The 23,541-nt window shown below is 46.2% G+C and overlaps 1 protein-coding gene across 1 annotated transcript; it reads right to left on the bottom strand.

The window, feature by feature from the left end:
• Positions 1–1,927: 1,927 nt before the first annotated feature.
• On the bottom strand, positions 1,928–20,785 carry CNP (2'',3''-cyclic nucleotide 3'' phosphodiesterase). Its single transcript, XM_073572366.1, has 4 exons — positions 20,637–20,785; positions 12,332–13,007; positions 10,925–11,055; positions 1,928–8,793 (listed from the first exon to the last, which is right to left on the bottom strand). Exons 1-4 carry the CDS (start codon positions 20,736–20,738, stop codon positions 8,332–8,334), a joined length of 1,371 nt encoding a protein of 456 aa, XP_073428467.1. The 5' UTR covers positions 20,739–20,785; the 3' UTR covers positions 1,928–8,331.
• Between the last annotated feature and the right edge of the window lie 2,756 nt (positions 20,786–23,541).

A 23,541-nucleotide genomic window follows, 5' to 3' on the forward strand; every position in this document is an offset into this window, starting at 1 on the left:
GTTTCTATATGAGAATCAACTCTTCAGACTTATGGGTGCGCAAAAAAAAACGGATCATCTCTGTAGCATCGACTTTTTACGGATATGTTGCCAAAATTCATGGTAAAATCTATGTGACTGTAGACTTGGAAATCCCCATATCGCATGCATTCTCTGAGCCGGCAAGTCTGTGATAGGCGTACTCCCGGCCACATTCTGACTAGACTGTTTACGGGCACGCTCAGCTAGTTGGAATGTGGCCGGGAGTATTCACATTGCGTACTTGTGGTCACATGACCACCGACACAAGGGTATCCTTACACAGCGCGCAGGGTGCGTGACTCACAAGTCTGCAGTCATTCTGTAGGAGAGGACAACCCCTTTAACATATCGGTACTTGATGTATAGAAACAGACACACGGATGGCACAGGGATTTAATACGAATAACTATGGATGAAAATCGGCCGAGTTCTCCGGATGTTTTTTATGCACTGATGTGAACATAGCCTTACAGCAAGAAGTTGAGAATGATTTATGGTTGATATTTCAAATAAATGGTTGCATTGAATTACTTAAGAGTAGATTTAAATTATGTCCTTTCAGTATTTAGTGTAAATGAGCAGTACCGGTAAGATTAAGCTGAATAATTCTGTTACAATAATAAAAAAAAAAGCATCTGAAATCTCTCTACAGGGATAATGTTCTAAAAGAAAGACATTTTACAAATAACCATTGCTATGTTCACAGCAAGGCTTTCCTTCTGCCAAGTGTGTGTTATGCCGGGAATGCTCCCAGTATAAATGCTAAACGTGCCTGGAGTTCCCTGGCTGGCATATAGGAGCATGAGGGGGAAAGGGGTATAGTACAAAATCTCCATGCTGCAGAGTCCAATGAAAAAGTATACATCTACAGTAACATGGAAGGCTAGGGCTCACGTATGGCACCTTTCTGGCCGTGCCCAACTTTTATTTTGTGATCTAGCCATGTGTTTGTTTTGAAAAACCTCTTTGATTTTTACATGGGGTGATTTTATTATATATTTTACCTGCACGTTACCCCTATATCTGCAGGTAGCTAATTAGTATTTCTGGAGGTGACCAATAGCTTTAAAACAAACGAGCATTTTCTTTGTTGAGTGGCCCATTTTATCCACCCGATATTCAGTACCTGCCAATTTTGTATATAGTCCCTTCTCTCCCCTTGGGGCTGGAGGGAGGGGTATGATAAATATTAGACTGGGAAATAGTTTTCATGTCCTTAAGCCTGATGTGTCAGTGACAGCTGTACAATCCACCAGTGTTCCATAGAGAGAGGTACTTTCCAATGACTCAAAAGCTTCTAGCTTGTTTCACTTCTGCTGCCACCAATAGACCAAGATTTTAGGCTATGTGCCCACGTTAGCGTTTTTAAACGCTCAGAAAACCGGACTTCTTCCCAGAAACACGTTTTTGATGCGTTTTTTCCACGCGGTTTCTGGGAACATTGGAAATGGCTGAAACCGCGCAGCTATGCGGAAAATGAGCATGCTGCGTTTTTAGCTGCTAAGCGGAAAAAAAACGCATGCATTGGCACAAAAAGCCAAAAATGCATTAAACTGAATGGGAAGCTTATTTTAAGCGTTTCTGAAGCGTCTGAGCCGGCACAAACGCTTCAAAAACACTCAACGTGGGCACACAGCCTCAAAAGTTTCTTACTATTTTGTCTAAGTGCCGGGTTTTGCTCATTTGTAAAATTAACCTTCCCCCCTTAAAAATGTGTCCACCATTCTGTAAGCATCTAGAGAGGGCCACAGTTGCACCAATGATGTTGGTTGATTTCTACATTGACCAAATCTTCCAAGATCCGCTTCTTCTAACGTTCTCATGTAGCTGCTCTTCCTCCAATATTTCAATATGCATTGTTGTATATATCCCTTTGGTACCCAGAATTTCATCACACACCATACTGTTTATTATTTATTTTTTTTATTAAACAATTTGGTAATATTTATAAGACATGTTTAATAATTTACATTTTTTGTCTGATACATTATTAAGTTATTTAACAGTCATAAGTCAGAAACTAAACAAATTAAGAGGGAACCTGTCACTAGTGTTTCTGGGGGCAAACCAATACCACACTGTTATAGTGCTTGGTCCTTTCTAATCCTGGCCATGTTGTAATCAAAGTTTACTATGTAAGCTGTTTCTACAATAGATGCCCTGTGCCTAAGTAGCTCCCCGAGAGTGATCATGGCGGTACTGCAGTGATGAAGGACACCGTGTCCTTGATGTCAGTGCATCCGTTCTGCCTTTCTTCACCACACCAACACCGTCCAGATGACTCCTGATGAGCGATTTACGTACGAAGTGTAAAGTTTCACAATTTCTTCTTATATAGGTTTGACCAAGCATTATAACATTATTGCTCTCTGAAAATCCAATCACAGGTTCCCTTTAAGACAACAGAAAGCCAAAACAATACAAGCATAAAGGACTGAAACAAGTCTATTAGTCCTAAAAAATCACCACAATATCTATTTGTGGTTAAGAAAAATGGGTTCATATAATGTATAGATGTGTTCAATGGCGGTCATACCCAACAAATATCTGTCTACTGAACAAGCTCATGTTTCCAAGTCTCTCCTACATGATCCCTTAATGAGGGGAGAGCAAGAAACCAAATCCAGTTACCTATCTCCTGGGAGAACAAGGAATCGGGAATGTATAAGTTTAAAGGCCCACTCCAGCCAATTTTTGATTGATAAGAGGGGGCAATCAGTAAGGTGTGTAATTAGATACTTCCCAATCACTTTTCTGCCGTTTCCAGAGCTCCGCAGCGCTCTTCGGCTCACACTGTGAAGGGTTAAAACTAAAATCAAAGCTGAAGGTTTCATTTGTCCATTTTTGTTGCTTTAAGATAAATTTTTGTAATTGGGATAAAATGCTATTGGTAGTTGAGAACTTTGCATAATTAAGTAAAATATTATAAAAGAAGAATATTATACAAGAAGTGACTAAAATAAATGGGATCGTCCCATACAGAGACACGTCTCCATTTGGTCATTTGAATTGCTAGCAACACTCTGTGGAATAATTTGGAAATAACTGGATCAACCGTGAAGGGTTAATTTAATCCTCTCCCTGTCAACACCATGGCTTTCTTAGGCCACGTTCACACTGTCAGTATTTGGTCAGTATTTTACCTTCGAAAGCCAAAACCAGGAGTGGGTGATAAATCCAGAAGTGGTGACGTGTTTCTATTATACTGATCCTCCGATTGTTCCTCTCCTGGTTTTGGCTTACAAATACTGAGGTAAAATACTGACCGTGTGAATGTGGCCTAAGTGTGAGCCTAATAGATCCTTATTCTAAAGGCACTGTCTCACATAACGAGATCGCTGTTGTGTCACCGATTTTGTGATGCAACAGTGATCTCGCTACATGTGACACATAGCGGTGACCGGCTCCCCTGCTGGATATCGCTGATCGTGCTGGAATGTCCTGGGCCATTTTTTGATCGTTGGTGTCCTGCTGTCCAGCATGCATTGCTGTGTTTGACACCAACGAGCGACCTCGGTGACGCAGAACTCAGGGACGCAGGCGTGAGTCGTCAGAATAGCTGCTGTGTGACAAGGTACCAACGACCGCCGAGGTCGCTAAACAGTTCACCGGATCGTTGCTGCGTCGTTAAGCAGATCTGCTTGTTTGGCAGCTCACTAGCGACGCACCAGCGATCCTTACCAGGTCGTATCTTTGTCGGGATCGCTGGTGCGTCGCTTAGTGTAACGGCACACTAAGGGTGTGTGCACACGCTGCAGATTCTGCTGGATTTGTCTAAATGGATTTGTCTAAATCCACAGGCCAAAAGACCTGCTGTTTATCTGTGGATTTTCCTGCGGTCATGGAGCAGGTGCCAAACCGCTGCGGAATCTGCACAAAGAAGTGACATGCTACGGCTTTAAAACCGCAGCAAATCCGCAACGTGTGCACACACCCTGTAGCTTTAATCTACAAAGAAGAGATCAAGGAGAGGACCGGAGCTGGGCTGGGAACGGCAGAAGACAGCAATTGGTAAGTATTTCAACGCACTCATTACTGATTAATAACTAAGGGGGAATAAAGAAGAAGAAAAAACTGCTGGTATGGTCCTTTACCTGATGATTCTTTCCCTTTATATTTGCAGTCAGGAGAGTTTTCGGTGGCCAAATACACATTAGATCAGGGTTCCCCAACTCCAGTCCTCAAGGCCCACCAACAGATCATGTTTTCAGGATTTCCTTAGTATTGCACAGGTGAAGCAATTATCACCTGAGCAATACTCAGGAAATCCTGAAAACATGATCTGTTGGTGGGCCTTGAGGACTGGTGTTGGGGAACCCTGCATTAGATCATTGGGGTGGGTTGGTTCTTATATGTATGGACACTATTATTTGATACAAGGATGAATGATCCATAGTGAGCAAAGCTGGTCTCCTGTGAATCGACTTCATCTATTGCACCATTACATTTTTCTTTTCACTACGCCTAAAACAAACTGCCTGCCCCACTGCGTATGACATGGGCACATTATAAATAGTTATGTCCAAGTTAGTGTATAAGTTTAGGGTAAGTACTGGAACGCCGTGCATCCTTCTTCCCAAGCATTTACATTGCTCACATTCCGATCCGGAATAGAAGGCGGTAACACGTCGGCGCCCCACGACCCTGCTCCACACTGTGCACGGATGATGGCTAACAAGGTCAATAGAAATTTAAACCATTTTTCAGATAGAAGTGATCGATGGAAATATCTTTTTTGCATTGTTTTTGTTTCAAAAGGCACAAATATGAAGAGGCGGCAATTTTAGAACTAAATTAATGTTTGTAATAAGTCAGTAGAACGCAAAGCAAAAAAGTAATAAAAATCAAAAATAATAAATAGCAAAACATTATTTCTTGTCTGGTATGGAAACCAGTTTTCCTTATAGAAACTAATGCAGAACTTTCCAGCCCCATGGGCTTTAGAATGTACGGACCGCCAGAAATAGACCTAACCGATAGTGAGAAATACCACTGAAAATATATGTATGAGCTGGTAATCATCAGGCTATAATCAGACAGGGCTTTAGGAGGCTGAGGAGTTCAAAACCAAGGTTTTTTTTTATGCTAAAGCCACTGTACAAGAGATCCTTTTTGGGAGGAAGTTTTCGAGTTTTAATTTTTTTGAAGCGATCTTTTATCAGGGTTTATAAAGAAATGACATGTACTTTTTTTTTTTTATCCTTCAGGCGTCCTTGAAAATATGAAGGAAAAATATTGAATATAGAATTTTTCATTGAATAGAGTTTTAATTTTACAGGGAATTTGACACCAGATTTTTGCTACTTAATTTGAGAGGAACATAATGAATACAGACCATGATTCCAGCAATGTGTCACTTAATGGGCTGCTTGCTGTATTTTGGTTTTAATTCATTTGTTTTTATGAGCAGGAGATACAACCAGGGGATTACATGGCCTGTTGCCAGGTAGTTGAACCACGCCCACGCACCACTGTGGCAGCTTTCTGACTATGCACAGCGTACACAGAAAGCAGCCAATCAGTGGTGTGGGTGGGGTTATACAGAGCTCGGCATTCAGAGAACTGCTAGATCTGCAGCACCCAATAAAGTGCTGCTCCCAGTGGGTTCGCTCAAAAAAAAAAACCTGTCTGAACATAGGTTCATTAGACTAACTAGATATGTTGTCAATGCAGAAGGCTTCTCATAGTATTGTAAGTGTTCGATGTGACCATTTCTACGTAACCTCTGTAGATCTTATATTAAGGGTAAATTTAAGGCTGGAGTACAATTTATGAGGTTCTATAAACATTTTACTTTTGGTCATGAAGCAGTGTCTACTTATGACAATTAAAGGGAATCTGTCATCCCATTTTTCGAGTATCAGCTGCCGGCACCGCCATCAGGGGCTTAGCTACAGCATTCTGTAATGTTGTAGATAAGTCCATGATGTAACCTGAAAGATAAGAAAAATGAGTTAGATTATACTCACCCAGGGGCGGTCCGGGTTTTGGCCCGATGGGTGTTGCGGTCCGGTCCGGGGCCTCCCATTTTCTAACAGTGACGTCCTCTTCTTTGCTTCCCGTCGTGGCTCCTGTGCAGGCGCACTGCTCTACTTTGTAGAGGGCAGATCAGAGTACTGCAATGCGCAGGGAGAGGTTTGGCACCTGCGCACTGCAGTACTTTACTCTGCCCTCAACAAGGCAGAGCAGCCTGCGCAGGAGCCACGACGGGAAGCAAAGAAGAGGACGTCACTGTTAGATGATGGGAGGCGCCGGCCCGCAACACCCATCGGAGCAAGACCGGACCGCCAGCCGGTGAGTATAATATAACTCGTTTTTCTTATCTTTCAGGTTACATCGGGGGCTTATCTACAGCATTACAGAATGCTGTAGCTAAGCCCCTGATGGTAGTGCCAGCAGCTCATAGTCGAAAAAAAAGGGGTGACAGATTCCCTTTAAAGAACAAAATGAAAGTGCATAGACTAAGCCATGCTCAAAACACTTCCAGACCTCAAATGTGCAGTGAACACACTATATTCAGAAACAAGTAGAAGAACGTCATTTCCATCACCTGACGTCGCAAAGAATGACATGGGACAATGTACCACAGCTCCAACAACCTCCACTCCTTTCATCGAACCATATATATGATCACATAAAGACCCGGGAAGCTCAAAACTCTGGAGACCCAATTGGTCCCTTGCATCAATTCCAGAGTGTGTACTGAACTTTCTTAATTTTTATGGCTATTTGGGAGGAATAGTTCCCTGGTCTCATAGCACATCCTCCAAAGGTTGTGTGCAAGCCAGTTCTCTAAAATTATTAAAGTCCATACTTCGGGCCGACCTAATGTGACCAGATATAACTGGTAGCTAAAAAGGACTTCTACCCTGAAATCGTCACCTCTAATTTGAGAAACACTTTTTTGTTTGGCCCATGGGAGAGAGAGGTAAGTGGAAACCACACACCTCAGAAGTTGCCCCTGGGAGCAAAAAAAAAATAAAAAAATCAAGGAACATTATGTGCGTATCATCACTAATATATTAGAATGAAGATTTCTAATACAACTTTGGCTTCAGATTTCTACATTTACTATCCGAACGATCAAAACCGCCCACCAGAGGAAAAAAAAAAAAAAGATTCACGAGAATAAAATGACGTAAGCAACCAAGATATTTAACTTGGTACCACTACGACTGAACTCAATGCGGCCATTTATAGCAATTCTAACAATACATATTTAAAACCCAGTTTCATTTGCAAAAATACATCCCCTCTAAAACTCAATAATAGTAAAAAAAAAAAGGCAAATTACCAATAATCTTTCCTATTACATATTTCCTACTTGCTACCATCCTGAAGCCTCCTGATTCATTCCGTTATCTCCTTTTGTTTCCACTTGAATGAAGGTGAGTGTCTAAAGGGCCCTGTTACACATAGTGATATCGCTAGCAATATCGCTGAAACGTCGCTGGTTTTGTGACACAGCAGCGATATTGCCAGTGATATCGCTACATGTGATACTTACCTCCGACCGCTCCCCCGCTGATTATCGCTGATCGCGCGAGAACGGCCTGGACCGTTTCTCGTCGGGCGCTTCCTGTGGCGCCGACGAGCAACGCGTGGACGAGGGCGGGAGGACGTCAGGATCACCTCGTCTGACAGGTAAGTAGCGACCCCCAACCCCTCCTATGTCGCTGGTGAGATCTGCCTGTGTGGCAGCTCACTGGCGACCACTTAGCGATGCACCAGCGATCCATATCGTTGTCGGGATCGCTGGTGCATCGCTAAGCGTAACGGTACCCTAAAACAAGTCTGTGGAGCATGAGGAAGCAGTGTATTATATAGCAAATAAAACTTTCTTTACTACTTGAGTACTACAAGTGAAGACAAGAAGCCACATGCCTGCTAGACAATCTAGTCACTAAAGGGACCGGTGACGTTACTTGGAGATTACACATTGGCGCCATGAGCTCCAACAGGGCCCCAAATGATCACAGGTCATTAATAGTAATAGTCTTTTCATATGGGTTAAAGGGACCTTGCAGACCCCCCTAGGCTCCAGGCTCTGGGTGTGATTGCAACTCCTGCACCTACTATAGTTACACCCCTGAAAGGGACTTAATACTACATATAACCTATGTGTAAAGCAGTTACTGCTGTTAGGTTTTACATACTATATGAGAAAGTCCAAAAACACAATTTAACTGTACCATCATTTCATTTTCACAAGATGGAGGATTTAGATACAGGTTAGAAAAATAAGTGATACCTTGAAAAGTTACAAAAAAAAAAAAAAAAAGTTTGGACCAACTATTTTGTTGTCATCACTCACATAATTTGACAGTTACTTAACATACCCTTTTTGCTGCCCCGTAAAGGGACATTAACACCAGGTTTCCCATAATAACCTGAAAAGATGGATTTCATTTCAATCTTTCTAGACAGGTTCAGCATCCACATAGCATTATCATAGTAAGAGACTTTACCAGCGACCAGTCCGGTCACCTCTCCCAAACCTTCCCCATCTCCCTCTGATTGCTGCAATTTTACAAACTCCAAAAGGTCAATACCAGTTTGAACATCCTGCACCTCCGCTGCGGTGCCCAGGGTGATATGGGCACGGCTTCCCCTAGGTAAGTTATCCCTGGGCATCACTTCTTTCTCAGCATCTAGAGGCCATACCAGCAGCTGGTCGGCTGTGAGTTCTACTTGTGCTCCGACTGTTCTGGGGGTGGCGAATAAAGTGGTGATGTGCAGAGTGTAGCCCCTCGAGTAAGCCTTCTTCACGGTCTGTAAAGAGAACGTCGGACACACCACACTTAGTCATATCGCTGGCACAATATCAGTATTAAACACTTTAAGTTCTTGAATGAACCAGAAAACAATTCCTGAATAGTAAAGGCTGAATGTCTCCAATAAGGACTGATGGGTTACTAAGGTGTTAAAAACTGCAGAAACTACATTGATGACATCACACCCATAGGTCACATTGCGGCTGCAGACAATCACTGGCCTAGCAAGTCATGTCATGAGCCCACAATGTCATCGCTGCAGAATCACCAGAGCCAAATCATGGGAGCAGAGGCGATGATTAAAAAGGTAATCAGCCAGCAGCTACAACCTTGACCTCCCCATAAAAGTGTACATATGCCAATTTCCAAGGTGAATAAGTCACTGCCTTTGGCTACTGGAACCCAATGTGCGGGATTCCTTTACATCGGCACCTGCCGTCAGGCAACTATTGGAGGCCTCCAAACACATTACGTCTTTGATCATTCCCCCAAAATCAGCAGGGTTGGCAAATATTGAAGATATTGATCTAATGTATAACACTAGTATAAAGTGAACCAGGCAGCATGTATCACGCATTGGCTGTATGATCTCAGTCAGGAATGTTTGACTCAAACGCTGCGGCACTTTAAAGAAAAACACACTTTAGAAGCTCTAAATGCAAAGAAGAGAAGGATGGCACTCACCATTCAAAGAAATTCAAGGCTTTATTCAGGATTACACAGGCATCGGCAAGAGAGAAATGTGCAAAGTACGGACTACGGCCGTTTTGCGCTACCGCGCTTCAACGGGTCCTGATCAGGACCCGTTGAAGCGCGGTAGCGCAAAACAGCCGTAATCCATACTTTGCACATTTCTCCCTTGCCGATGCCTGTATAATCTTGAATAACGCCTTGAATTTGTTTGAATGGGGAGTGCCATCCTTCTCTTCTTTGCATTTGGATCTTTCACACTGTGGCTTTTTGGATTGAGCACCCGTTCTAAGTGGGGCAGTACTGGCAAAACTCAGTGGTGTGACATTGGACCTCTTGGAATGCTGCCTGAGGTCAGGGCGATTCAGCAGTGCTAAGTGTTTTTTCTCTGTTTTCTTGACACTTTAGAAGCTGTCAAGGACCAAACTGCACGGGAGACTAGTAGGACAGTCGGGTACCTGCACAAATGTATAGGGAGAGACCTATCCCTCCAGGGTAGCTGGTGGGAAGAAGCTGTTAGTGATCCCCCTGCCCGACTAGCCTCCCAAGTGGCTCTGTCTCCTGCGGCTTTTTAAGTATGTTTATCTCCGATGTGTCGCAACAATTCAGAGTCAAACATACTTGAATGAGTTCATGCAGCCAGTGCCTGATACGTGCTGCTCGTGGATCGGGCAGCATGTATCCGCTATCAGGTTCCCTTTAAAGAGTGACCTTCATTTCATAAATCAGCAGAACACAAAAAAAGAAGCAACTTTGTAATATATCCTATCAGAAAAATCTGCTTCTGGATTGATCATTCATTCTCAATTCATGGGTAAAATTTGTAAAATCTGTATTCAGTAAAGACAGATTTTTACATGACAGATATAATTTTAACAGCAGCATCTATCATCTTATATGAGGGGGGAAGAGCTGGAGGCAGACAACGTACTGCAAGTTCTCCTCAAAGGACAGCGAGCACTTTATTAGCACCAATCGTCATCTCTTATCTCAGTAATGGGAAAGTCTCTATTCACTGAAGATGGATTTTATCTGAAAATTAAGAATTCTAAGAACGAAAGATCAGTCCAATAGGAGAAAGAAGCAGGTGTCCCGAATAAGAATAATTACAATATATTCTTAGTTTCCCAAGTACTACTGACTTATGACAAAAAGTTAAAATGACGATTACACTTTAGAGCTTTCAACAAATGTCAGATAGTTGTCAGACAGTAATATTCCTGACTCCTGCATTCTGCTTGGCGCATTCAAAAAAAAAAAAAAAAAAAGCAGTTTTGTAAGTTTGAACTAATGACTTTTCTTGAAACTCAGCAGCATCTCACTGTTTACCCTGAAATTGAAATTGTTTTTATATATGAGTGCTGATATCTTTGATGCAACCAGACTCATATATGCTTATGTCCCAATATACAGTTGTCACCTATCCAATAACCACTCACCTCTTGTTGGGCATATTCTTCTGACCCCAAAGCCTTCCCGTAATCACAGAATTTGGCAGTGCAGTGTAGAATGTTGGGAGATTTGGCAAAATGCTTCAGAAGATCCAATTTTTGTTTGTCTTCATAGCCAACTGGAAGAGAAAAGTATTAAAAATAAGAATATGTACAAAAACTACATCAGATCTCTTCGACAATTCCTGGTGCTACCCCCTATTGCATGCCAACTGTATGAGAAGCGGGCAGATGGAGGACCTTTTGAAGGTTATTCCTTTAGGATAAGACGGTTAAAATCTTACTGTTCTCTAGGAGGGTCTCCATAACTCCCATTCTGCTATGGAGAGCACTGTTGGCAAGGCCGTCTCTCCTAAGAATGGGACCCTCTTGTTCTTGAGTTCCTCACTGCTCGGACTTAAAGTCCCATTCAAGGATTAATGTTGTGCTAAATGGAATATGCAGGTTGGACTCATCACCATGTGCTATAGGTTGGTATGCAGTCTACGCCAGTCTTAGCTATGGGTGTTCTTATTGAAGCTACACTAAATTAACAAGGCAAAAACCAGGTGGCCATAAGGCGTGCACTGACATTAAACATCTCCTGTATCTCCTGCCCAACCAGAAAGATTACAGTTTTCATTACTGCTGTTTGAGGGGCAGGAAGGAACTCAACAATTTACCAGAACATATTTCTACAAAAGATTAGTGGTTGTCTTTTCTAGAAACACATTCTCTCCAACTTTAACTAAAGAAAGACTCATTTCACAAACTGTTGGACCAGAGACAGACTTAGGCTCCAATTCACCAAGACTGATATTTTGTCCACTTGATACACCACATTCATTGAAACGCATGTGTAATTTTTGTGTGTCGCTCATCTGCCATGTCCTAGTGTATATTTCTGTCATAATTAACAATATTTGGGGGGAGTAGGGGATTGCATTTTGTTGAATTTGTCAGTCGAGCTTGACCATGCTTCCTACCAACTAAGGACTTTCCAAAAAAAAAAGATGGTGGAGCTGGCATAATATCAAAAATTGCAAACCTTGTAAGCGTCTACACATTGCACAAAATTTTTGCAAAACTATAAAGGTCTTAAGTTTTCTAGGCTGGAAATAAAATTAAGTCCTCTTAAGCAGATAGAATACAACCTAAAAAAAGACAATTAGCACAAATGTTAACTTGAGTTGACAAGTCTAAACAACAAAGACAATATTTTTCCAGCTATCTACTCTTACAGGAAAGGTTGGGCCACCAGATATTAAATGAAATGTTGAAATTTCTGGAATCATAGTCCAGATAATGACACAGTTAATACATCCCATCATGACTTGTTACGGTAACCAAACACACCAGAAGAAAGAAAAAACAACAACAGCCACCTCATTGCAACAATATAAAAGTAACACATACATGCTGGCAGACGCTTCTTGAAGGCCTTAAGGTTTCCCAGCTGCTCCAAGAAATCATGGCTGGCTTTTCTCAGCAAATCCTCATCCCTCTTTGCAAGGAACCAACCAAAGTACAGTGGCAGAAACTCCTTCTCCAGTGTGGGCCTCAGGTTCTTCAACTCCTCCAATGATAGCTTCCAATGGTTCCGGTCTTTCAGCAGAGCACAGTCCAGTCTCCATGGTGTCTTAGGTTCCAGGATAACTACTGTGAAATGATAGGTGTTGGCCATATCAAAGAGCTTATCAAGTCGTTCTCGGTCATGGTGGGTGTCATCTAGGATGACCATACTGGCTTCACGTTTCTCTAAGCAAGTTGACAGCTCATCATCCAATTTAGAGTAATCTCCTCCACCAGAGCTCCTCACCACCGGCTTGATTTCATATTGGTCAGCAGAGATCAGTCGAGAGGTGTCCTTGTATTTTTGTTCAATATCTCTTGCTAGGGTCGACTTACCACTCCCGGGAAGACCCCTCAAAAGAACTAATATTTTGGAATCTCTAATTGTAGCCACAGTGTGGTCATCCACTAGAAGAGGGGGCTTCTGGCCGTCTGGATGATCTTTTGAGGCTTGTGAGGACATCCTGCGGTGGAGAACCTTGGCTGTTTCTGGTATAAACCTATTCAAAATGGATCCAACCTAATGAGAATGATATAGGATGTGTTATTAATCTACAGTACAGTTATTACAGTATATATTTCTAGTTTGACCAAACACATTTTTAGCTCTCGACTACTATATGAATATTATCTTGTATTCCTTTTTGGAGGCAGAGGAATGTTATCAGTTCTGTTTAGTAAAGTGGCCATTGTTCAGCCCAATAACCCAACCAATAGATCCCCCCTATAAACAAAACATGAGTGTAGTATGTAAGCCCGACACAATGGTCAATACCATTCACTGCTACCCACTGACATCTCCACATAGACCAACAGGCTGCCCATTGTCAGGAGAATTAACACTTTATCTTCTTGTTGAGAAGATGGGAAAGAACCCAAGTCTACAAGACTCTTCCCAAATTTATGGACTAAAGAATAGCAATAATCTGGACTTCCCCCCAAATTATATCCTTTGTCATATCAGATTATGCAGCAGATATGTAATAAAATAAATCCTCAACCCTAATACTCACCAGGGTGGAAAGCAAGTGATTACCGAGATGTACGTTGTCTATCTAACCCCAATATGTAAGATTAATGGAAAGAAGATTGTGAGCCCACTGGCTCCGGGACAGATGGCACCATATAATACTTTATATAATTGCAATACAACAATGGATTATACAGAATTTGCCTCTTGTATATTAGATTGGTCACTCTGCAGCTAACACACAGGTGGTGCAGGAGGAAACACAGACATCTGCACTTCTTCTAATACAACACAAACAGGGCATTTACCGCCCTAGAACTCTAAATACAGTCATCCGGGCACACACAATCCCCAGGGCATGTGCCAGTCATCTCTTAATACACAGACACCGGGGCATGTGCCAGTCTTCTCCTAATACACAGACACCAGGGGCATGTGCCAGTCTTCTCCTAATACACAGACACCAGGTCATGTGCCAGTCATCTCCTAATACACAGACACCGGGGCATGTGCCAGTCATCTCCTAATACACAGACACCAGGTCATGTGCCAGTCATCTCCTAATACACAGACACCGGGGCATTTGCCAGTCATCTCCTAATACACAGACACCAGGTCATGTGCCAGCCTTCTCCTAATACACAGACACTGGGGCATGTGCCAGTCTTCTCCTAATACACAGACACCAGGGGCATGTGCCAGTCTTCTCCTAATACACAGACGCCGGGGCATGTGCCAGTCATCTCCTAATACACAGACACCAGGGCATGTGCCAGTCATCTCCTAATACACAGACACCAGGGCATGTGCCAGTCATCTCCTAATACACAGACACCAGGGCATGTGCCAGTCATCTCCTAATACACAGACACCAGGGCATGTGCCAGTCATCTCCTAATACACAGACACCAGGGCATGTGCCAGTCATCTCCTAATACACAGACACCGGGGCATGTGCCAGTCATCTCCTAATACACAGACACCAGGGCATGTGCCAGTCATCTCCTAATACACAGACACCAGGGCATGTGCCAGTCATCTCCTAATACACAGACACCAGGGCATGTGCCAGGCTTCTCCTAATACACAGACACCGGGGCATGTGCCAGTCTTCTCCTAATACACAGACACCAGGGCATGTGCCAGTCTCCTAATACACAGACGCCGGGGCATGTGCCAGTCATCTCCTAATACACAGACACCAGGGCATGTGCCAGGCTTCTCCTAATACACAGACACCGGGGCATGTGCCAGTCTTCTCCTAATACACAGACACCGGGGCATGTGCCAGTCTTCTCCTAATACACAGACACCGGGGCATGTGCCAGTCATCTCCTAATACACAGACACCGGGGCATGTGCCAGTCATCTCCTAATACACAGACACCAGGGCATGTGCCAGTCTTCTCCTAATACACAGACACCGGGGCATGTGCCAGTCATCTCCTAATACACAGACACCGGGGCATGTGCCAGTCTTCTCCTAATACACAGACACCAGGGCATGTGCCAGGCTTCTCCTAATACACAGACACCGGGGCATGTGCCAGTCATCTCCTAATACACAGACACCAGGGCATGTGCCAGGCTTCTCCTAATACACAGACACCGGGGCATGTGCCAGTCTTCTCCTAATACACAGACACCGGGGCATGTGCCAGGCTTCTCCTAATACACAGACACCGGGGCATGTGCCAGTCATCTCCTAATACACAGACACCAGGGCATGTGCCAGTCTTCTCCTAATACACAGACACCGGGGAATGTGCCAGTCATCTCCTAATACACAGACACCAGGGCATGTGCCAGTCTTCTCCTAATACACAGACACCAGGGCATGTGCCAGGCTTCTCCTAATACACAGACACCGGGGCATGTGCCAGTCATCTCCTAATACACAGACACCAGGGCATGTGCCAGGCTTCTCCTAATACACAGACACCGGGGCATGTGCCAGTCTTCTCCTAATACACAGACACCGGGGCATGTGCCAGTCTTCTCCTAATACACAGACGCCGGGGCATGTGCCAGTCTTCTCCTAATACACAGACACCGGGGCATGTGCCAGTCTTCTCCTAATACACAGACACCAGGGCATGTGCCAGTCTTCTCCTAATACACAGACACCGGGGCATGTGCCAGTCATCTCCTAATACACAGACACCAGGGCATGTGCCAGGCTTCTCCTAATACACAGACACCGGGGCATGTGCCAGTCTTCTCCTAATACACAGACACCGGGGCATGTGCCAGTCATCTCCTAATACACAGACACCAGGGCATGTGCCAGTCTTCTCCTAATACACAGACACCGGGGCATGTGCCAGTCTTCTCCTAATACACAGACACCGGGGCATGTGCCAGGCTTCTCCTAATACACAGACACCGGGGCATGTGCCAGTCATCTCCTAATACACAGACACCGGGGCATGTGCCAGTCTTCTCCTAATACACAGACACCGGGGAATGTGCCAGTCATCTCCTAATACACAGACACCAGGGCATGTGCCAGTCTTCTCCTAATACACAGACACCAGGGCATGTGCCAGGCTTCTCCTAATACACAGACACCGGGGCATGTGCCAGTCATCTCCTAATACACAGACACCAGGGCATGTGCCAGTCTTCTCCTAATACACAGACACCAGGGGCATGTGCCAGTCTTCTCCTAATACACAGACACCAGGTCATGTGCCAGTCATCTCCTAATACACAGACACCGGGGCATGTGCCAGTCATCTCCTAATACACAGACACCAGGTCATGTGCCAGTCATCTCCTAATACACAGACACCGGGGCATTTGCCAGTCATCTCCTAATACACAGACACCAGGTCATGTGCCAGCCTTCTCCTAATACACAGACACTGGGGCATGTGCCAGTCTTCTCCTAATACACAGACACCAGGGGCATGTGCCAGTCTTCTCCTAATACACAGACGCCGGGGCATGTGCCAGTCATCTCCTAATACACAGACACCAGGGCATGTGCCAGTCATCTCCTAATACACAGACACCAGGGCATGTGCCAGTCATCTCCTAATACACAGACACCAGGGCATGTGCCAGTCATCTCCTAATACACAGACACCAGGGCATGTGCCAGTCATCTCCTAATACACAGACACCAGGGCATGTGCCAGTCATCTCCTAATACACAGACACCGGGGCATGTGCCAGTCATCTCCTAATACACAGACACCAGGGCATGTGCCAGTCATCTCCTAATACACAGACACCAGGGCATGTGCCAGTCATCTCCTAATACACAGACACCAGGGCATGTGCCAGGCTTCTCCTAATACACAGACACCGGGGCATGTGCCAGTCTTCTCCTAATACACAGACACCAGGGCATGTGCCAGTCTCCTAATACACAGACGCCGGGGCATGTGCCAGTCATCTCCTAATACACAGACACCAGGGCATGTGCCAGGCTTCTCCTAATACACAGACACCGGGGCATGTGCCAGTCTTCTCCTAATACACAGACACCGGGGCATGTGCCAGTCTTCTCCTAATACACAGACACCGGGGCATGTGCCAGTCATCTCCTAATACACAGACACCGGGGCATGTGCCAGTCATCTCCTAATACACAGACACCAGGGCATGTGCCAGTCTTCTCCTAATACACAGACACCGGGGCATGTGCCAGTCATCTCCTAATACACAGACACCGGGGCATGTGCCAGTCTTCTCCTAATACACAGACACCAGGGCATGTGCCAGGCTTCTCCTAATACACAGACACCGGGGCATGTGCCAGTCATCTCCTAATACACAGACACCAGGGCATGTGCCAGGCTTCTCCTAATACACAGACACCGGGGCATGTGCCAGTCTTCTCCTAATACACAGACACCGGGGCATGTGCCAGGCTTCTCCTAATACACAGACACCGGGGCATGTGCCAGTCATCTCCTAATACACAGACACCGGGGCATGTGCCAGTCTTCTCCTAATACACAGACACCGGGGAATGTGCCAGTCATCTCCTAATACACAGACACCAGGGCATGTGCCAGTCTTCTCCTAATACACAGACACCAGGGCATGTGCCAGGCTTCTCCTAATACACAGACACCGGGGCATGTGCCAGTCATCTCCTAATACACAGACACCAGGGCATGTGCCAGGCTTCTCCTAATACACAGACACCGGGGCATGTGCCAGTCTTCTCCTAATACACAGACACCGGGGCATGTGCCAGTCTTCTCCTAATACACAGACGCTGGGGCATGTGCCAGTCTTCTCCTAATACACAGACACCGGGGCATGTGCCAGTCTTCTCCTAATACACAGACACCAGGGCATGTGCCAGTCTTCTCCTAATACACAGACACCGGGGCATGTGCCAGTCATCTCCTAATACACAGACACCAGGGCATGTGCCAGGCTTCTCCTAATACACAGACACCGGGGCATGTGCCAGTCTTCTCCTAATACACAGACACCGGGGCATGTGCCAGTCATCTCCTAATACACAGACACCAGGGCATGTGCCAGTCTTCTCCTAATACACAGACACCGGGGCATGTGCCAGTCTTCTCCTAATACACAGACACCGGGGCATGTGCCAGGCTTCTCCTAATACACAGACACCGGGGCATGTGCCAGTCATCTCCTAATACACAGACACCGGGGCATGTGCCAGTCTTCTCCTAATACACAGACACCGGGGAATGTGCCAGTCATCTCCTAATACACAGACACCAGGGCATGTGCCAGTCTTCTCCTAATACACAGACACCAGGGCATGTGCCAGGCTTCTCCTAATACACAGACACCGGGGCATGTGCCAGTCATCTCCTAATACACAGACACCAGGGCATGTGCCAGGCTTCTCCTAATACACAGACACCGGGGCATGTGCCAGTCTTCTCCTAATACACAGACACCGGGGCATGTGCCAGTCTTCTCCTAATACACAGACGCTGGGGCATGTGCCAGTCTTCTCCTAATACACAGACACCGGGGCATGTGCCAGTCTTCTCCTAATACACAGACACCAGGGCATGTGCCAGGCTTCTCCTAATACACAGACACCGGGGCATGTGCCAGGCTTCTCCTAATACACAGACACCGGGGCATGTGCCAGTCTTCTCCTAATACACAGACGCTGGGGCATGTGCCAGTCTTCTCCTAATACACAGACACCGGGGCATGTGCCAGTCATCTCCTAATACACAGACACCGGGGCATGTGCCAGTCATCTCCTAATACACAGACACCAGGGCATGTGCCAGTCATCTCCTAATACACAGACACCAGGGCATGTGCCAGGCTTCTCCTAATACACAGACACCGGGGCATGTGCCAGTCTTCTCCTAATACACAGACACCGGGGCATGTGCCAGTCATCTCCTAATACACAGACACCGGGGCATGTGCCAGTCATCTCCTAATACACAGACACCAGGGCATGTGCCAGTCTTCTCCTAATACACAGACACCGGGGCATGTGCCAGTCATCTCCTAATACACAGACACCGGGGCATGTGCCAGTCTTCTCCTAATACACAGACACCGGGGCATGTGCCAGGCTTCTCCTAATACACAGACACCGGGGCATGTGCCAGTCATCTCCTAATACACAGACACCAGGGCATGTGCCAGGCTTCTCCTAATACACAGACACCGGGGCATGTGCCAGTCTTCTCCTAATACACAGACACCGGGGCATGTGCCAGTCTTCTCCTAATACACAGACACCGGGGCATGTGCCAGGCTTCTCCTAATACACAGACACCGGGGCATGTGCCAGTCATCTCCTAATACACAGACACCAGGGCATGTGCCAGTCTTCTCCTAATACACAGACACCGGGGAATGTGCCAGTCATCTCCTAATACACAGACACCAGGGCATGTGCCAGTCTTCTCCTAATACACAGACACCAGGGCATGTGCCAGGCTTCTCCTAATACACAGACACCGGGGCATGTGCCAGTCATCTCCTAATACACAGACACCAGGGCATGTGCCAGGCTTCTCCTAATACACAGACACCGGGGCATGTGCCAGTCTTCTCCTAATACACAGACACCGGGGCATGTGCCAGTCTTCTCCTAATACACAGACGCTGGGGCATGTGCCAGTCTTCTCCTAATACACAGACACCGGGGCATGTGCCAGTCTTCTCCTAATACACAGACACCAGGGCATGTGCCAGGCTTCTCCTAATACACAGACACCGGGGCATGTGCCAGGCTTCTCCTAATACACAGACACCGGGGCATGTGCCAGTCTTCTCCTAATACACAGACGCTGGGGCATGTGCCAGTCTTCTCCTAATACACAGACACCGGGGCATGTGCCAGTCATCTCCTAATACACAGACACCGGGGCATGTGCCAGTCATCTCCTAATACACAGACACCAGGGCATGTGCCAGTCATCTCCTAATACACAGACACCAGGGCATGTGCCAGGCTTCTCCTAATACACAGACACCGGGGCATGTGCCAGGCTTCTCCTAATACACAGACACCGGGGCATGTGCCAGTCTTCTCCTAATACACAGACGCTGGGGCATGTGCCAGTCTTCTCCTAATACACAGACACCGGGGCATGTGCCAGTCTTCTCCTAATACACAGACACCGGGGCATGTGCCAGTCTTCTCCTAATACACAGACACCGGGGCATGTGCCAGTCATCTCCTAATACACAGACACCAGGGCATGTGCCAGTCATCTCCTAATACACAGACACCAGGGCATGTGCCAGGCTTCTCCTAATACACAGACACCGGGGCATGTGCCAGTCTTCTCCTAATACACAGACACCGGGGCATGTGCCAGTCTTCTCCTAATACACAGACACCGGGGCATGTGCCAGTCTTCTCCTAATACACAGACGCTGGGGCATGTGCCAGTCTTCTCCTAATACACAGACACCGGGGCATGTGCCAGTCTTCTCCTAATACACAGACACCAGGGCATGTGCCAGTCTTCTCCTAATACACAGACACCGGGGCATGTGCCAGTCATCAAATACCCTCATGCCGTCTCTGCCACCTTCCCATCAGACAGGCACCAGCTGCCCCAGTCCTCCCTGTGGGTGGTCAGCCGCCACTCCCCGCCACTTCCTCACACATGGAGCGTTCACTTTCTTATTGATACAAGAAAAGCTGCTGCCAGCCCTGCCCGAGCACCACACGGGCACAGAGCAACCTACCTTCCAGCAGGTGCCCCCTGTCAGCTGCCACAGCGGGTTGTAAAGTCCAAATGACGGGAACAGCGAGCGCGGGCCAGTGAAGAGCAGCAGGGAGGAGGCCATATCTGTCCGGCTCCTCCCTCCTGTATGGGCACTGCTCTCCTGCCATGCACGCCCCCTCCACAGCCCCTACACTGGGCATTGTACTGTGGGCACACAATGTGCTGCTTCTCATCCTCACACACCGCGTCACCACAGCAGAGGCCGCGTGTCGCACCGAGAGCTGCCATAGTGTAACACAGAGGAGAGCTCCAGTACTATATACTGTGCACACAGAGAGATCGCTGGGAGCTAGATAATAATAATAATACATTTTATTTCTATAGCGCCGACATATTCCGCAGCACTTTACATTTCAGAGGGGATTTGTACAGACAATAGACATTACAGCATAACAATAATCACATACAGTAGATTATAACAAATACCAAGAGGAATGAGGGCCCTGCTCGCAAGCTTACAGTCTATGAGGAAGGAGGTAGACACGAAAGGTGGGTGGTAACAGTTGCCCTGATTGTATGGACCAGCCATAATGTTAGGTGTGTGACAGTACAGACACAAAGGGCTAATGGATGCATAAAGCATGTGGGAACATGATGCGGGAAATCTGGTTATGGTAAAACTTTTGGCTGTGCCACACAGGGATAGATTAGGTTAATGTGTTGAGGCGATAGGCCAGTCTGAATAAATGCGTTTTCAGGGCACGCTTAAAATTGTGGGGATTGGGGACTAATTGTTTTGACCTGGGAAGTGCATTCCAAAGAATTGGCGCAGCACGTGAAAAGTCTTGGAGACGGGAGTGGGAGGTTCTGACTATTGAGGATACTAACCTCAGGTCATCAGCAGAAAGGAGGGCGCGGGTAGGGTGGTATACTGAAACAAGGGAGGAGATGTAGGGTGGTGCTGAGCCATGGAGGGCTTTGTGGGTGAGGGTAATAAGTTTATACTGAATTCTGGAGTGGATGGGTAGCCAGTGTAATGACTGGCACAAGGTAGAGGCATCGGTGTAACGATTGGTGAGGAATATGATCCTGGCTGCAGCATTCAAGACAGATTGGAGAGGGGAGAGTTTGGTAAGAGGGAGACCGATTAGAAGAGAGTTACAATAGTCGAGACGAGAATGAATAAGAGAAACAGTAAGGCTATGTGCCCACGTTACGTTTAAATCCGGACACTGAAAACCGGACTCCTTCCCAGAAATCGCGCGTTTTTTCCACGCGATTTTACTGCGATTATGTTCTCGATTTTCGCGTGCGATATTCAAGCACTTTCCAAGCGATTTGAAGCATCGCTTGGAAAGTGATTGACAGGTTGGTCACACTTGTCAAACATAGTGTTTGACAAGTGTGACCAGGTTTTTACTATTGAGGCTGCCTATGCGGCATCAACAGTAAAATATAGAATGTTAAAAATGATTAAAAAAAAAAAAATCGGGGTATATTTACCTTCCGACGTCCCGCGCAGTCTCAGCGACGCTCCCGTTCCCAGCAATGCCTTGTGAGACCTGTGATGACGTTGGTCTCGCGTTGCTATAGCGATCTCACGAGACCGCTAGAGTAACGCGAGACTACATCATCACAGGACCTTGCCGCAAGGCATTATTGGGAACGCCGCTGAGGCCCGGGAAGACTGCGCATGACACCGGAAGGTAAATATACCCCGATTTTTTATTTTTTATTCTTTTTTTTACAGGGGTATGGTACCCAGGGCCTGGAGGACAGTCTCCTCTCCTCCACACCGTGGGTACCAACCGCACTTGAGACGCTTAACTTCCCGCATGGTGGGCATAGCCACATGCGGGAAGTAAGCGGTTCTCATGCATTCCTATGGGTGCGGAATCGCGGCAATACTTGGTGATTCCGCAAAAAAGAATGAACATGCTGCGTTTTTTTCCGCGATTCCGCCGCGGAAAAAAGCGCAGCATTAGCACAGCATGTGCGGAATGCCATAGGAATGCATGGGGTGCGTTCTGTACGAGTTTTTTAAACGTCTTCGCAGCGTTTTCGCGCCGAAAATCGCGGCAAAAACGCTTAAAAATCGCATCGTGGGCACACAGCCTAAGAGTTTTTGCGGAGTCAAAAGTAAGAAAAGGTCGAATTCTAGAAATGTTTTTGAGGTGCAGATGACAAGAGCGAGCCAGTGATCGTATGTGGGGGAAAAAGGAAAGCTCGGAATCAAGTATGACCCCAAGACAGCGGGCATGTTGCTGGGGAGTAATAGAGGAACCACACACAGAAATGGCAATGTCGGGTATAGGTACATTAGTAGCAGGAGGAAACACAAGGAGTTCAGTCTTTGACAGGTTCAGTTTCAGATTTAGTGAGGACAAGATGTTAGACACAGCGTTTAGACAATCACCGGTGTTTTCTAGAAAGGCTGGCGTGATGTCAGGAGAAGAAGCGTATAATTGGGTGTCATCAGCATAGAGATGGTACTGGAAACCAAATCTACTGATTGTTTGACCAATAGGGGCAGTGTACAAGGAGAAGAGGAGGGGGCCTAGGACTGATCCTTGAGGAACCCCAACAGTAAGGCCTCTTTCACACTTCAGTTTTTTACAATCAGTCACAATCCGCCAGGTTTTGAAAAAAACGGATCCGCAATTTTCTTTTGAGGATCCGTTTTTTTCCCCATTGACTTCCATTAATGGCGGATAGTGACGAATTGCTGTCCGTTGCATCCGTTTTTTTTGCGGATCCGCCAAAAGTTCCTGTCCGTCACAATCCTCAAAGATTTGAAAACGGAGCTTGCAACGTTTTTTTCTGTGGCGGATCCTCCAGACACTCATTTAACCAGAAATTCTTTCTGGGTGCTCTCTCTCTCTCTCTCTCTCCTTTTCCAGGCTGCGATTCCTTTAAAATTCTTC

The sequence above is a fragment of the Dendrobates tinctorius genome, unplaced genomic scaffold (assembly GCF_039654945.1).
Source record: "Dendrobates tinctorius isolate UK_male_01 unplaced genomic scaffold, ASM3965494v1 ptg000032l, whole genome shotgun sequence".
Classification (NCBI taxonomy): domain Eukaryota; kingdom Metazoa; phylum Chordata; class Amphibia; order Anura; family Dendrobatidae; genus Dendrobates; species Dendrobates tinctorius.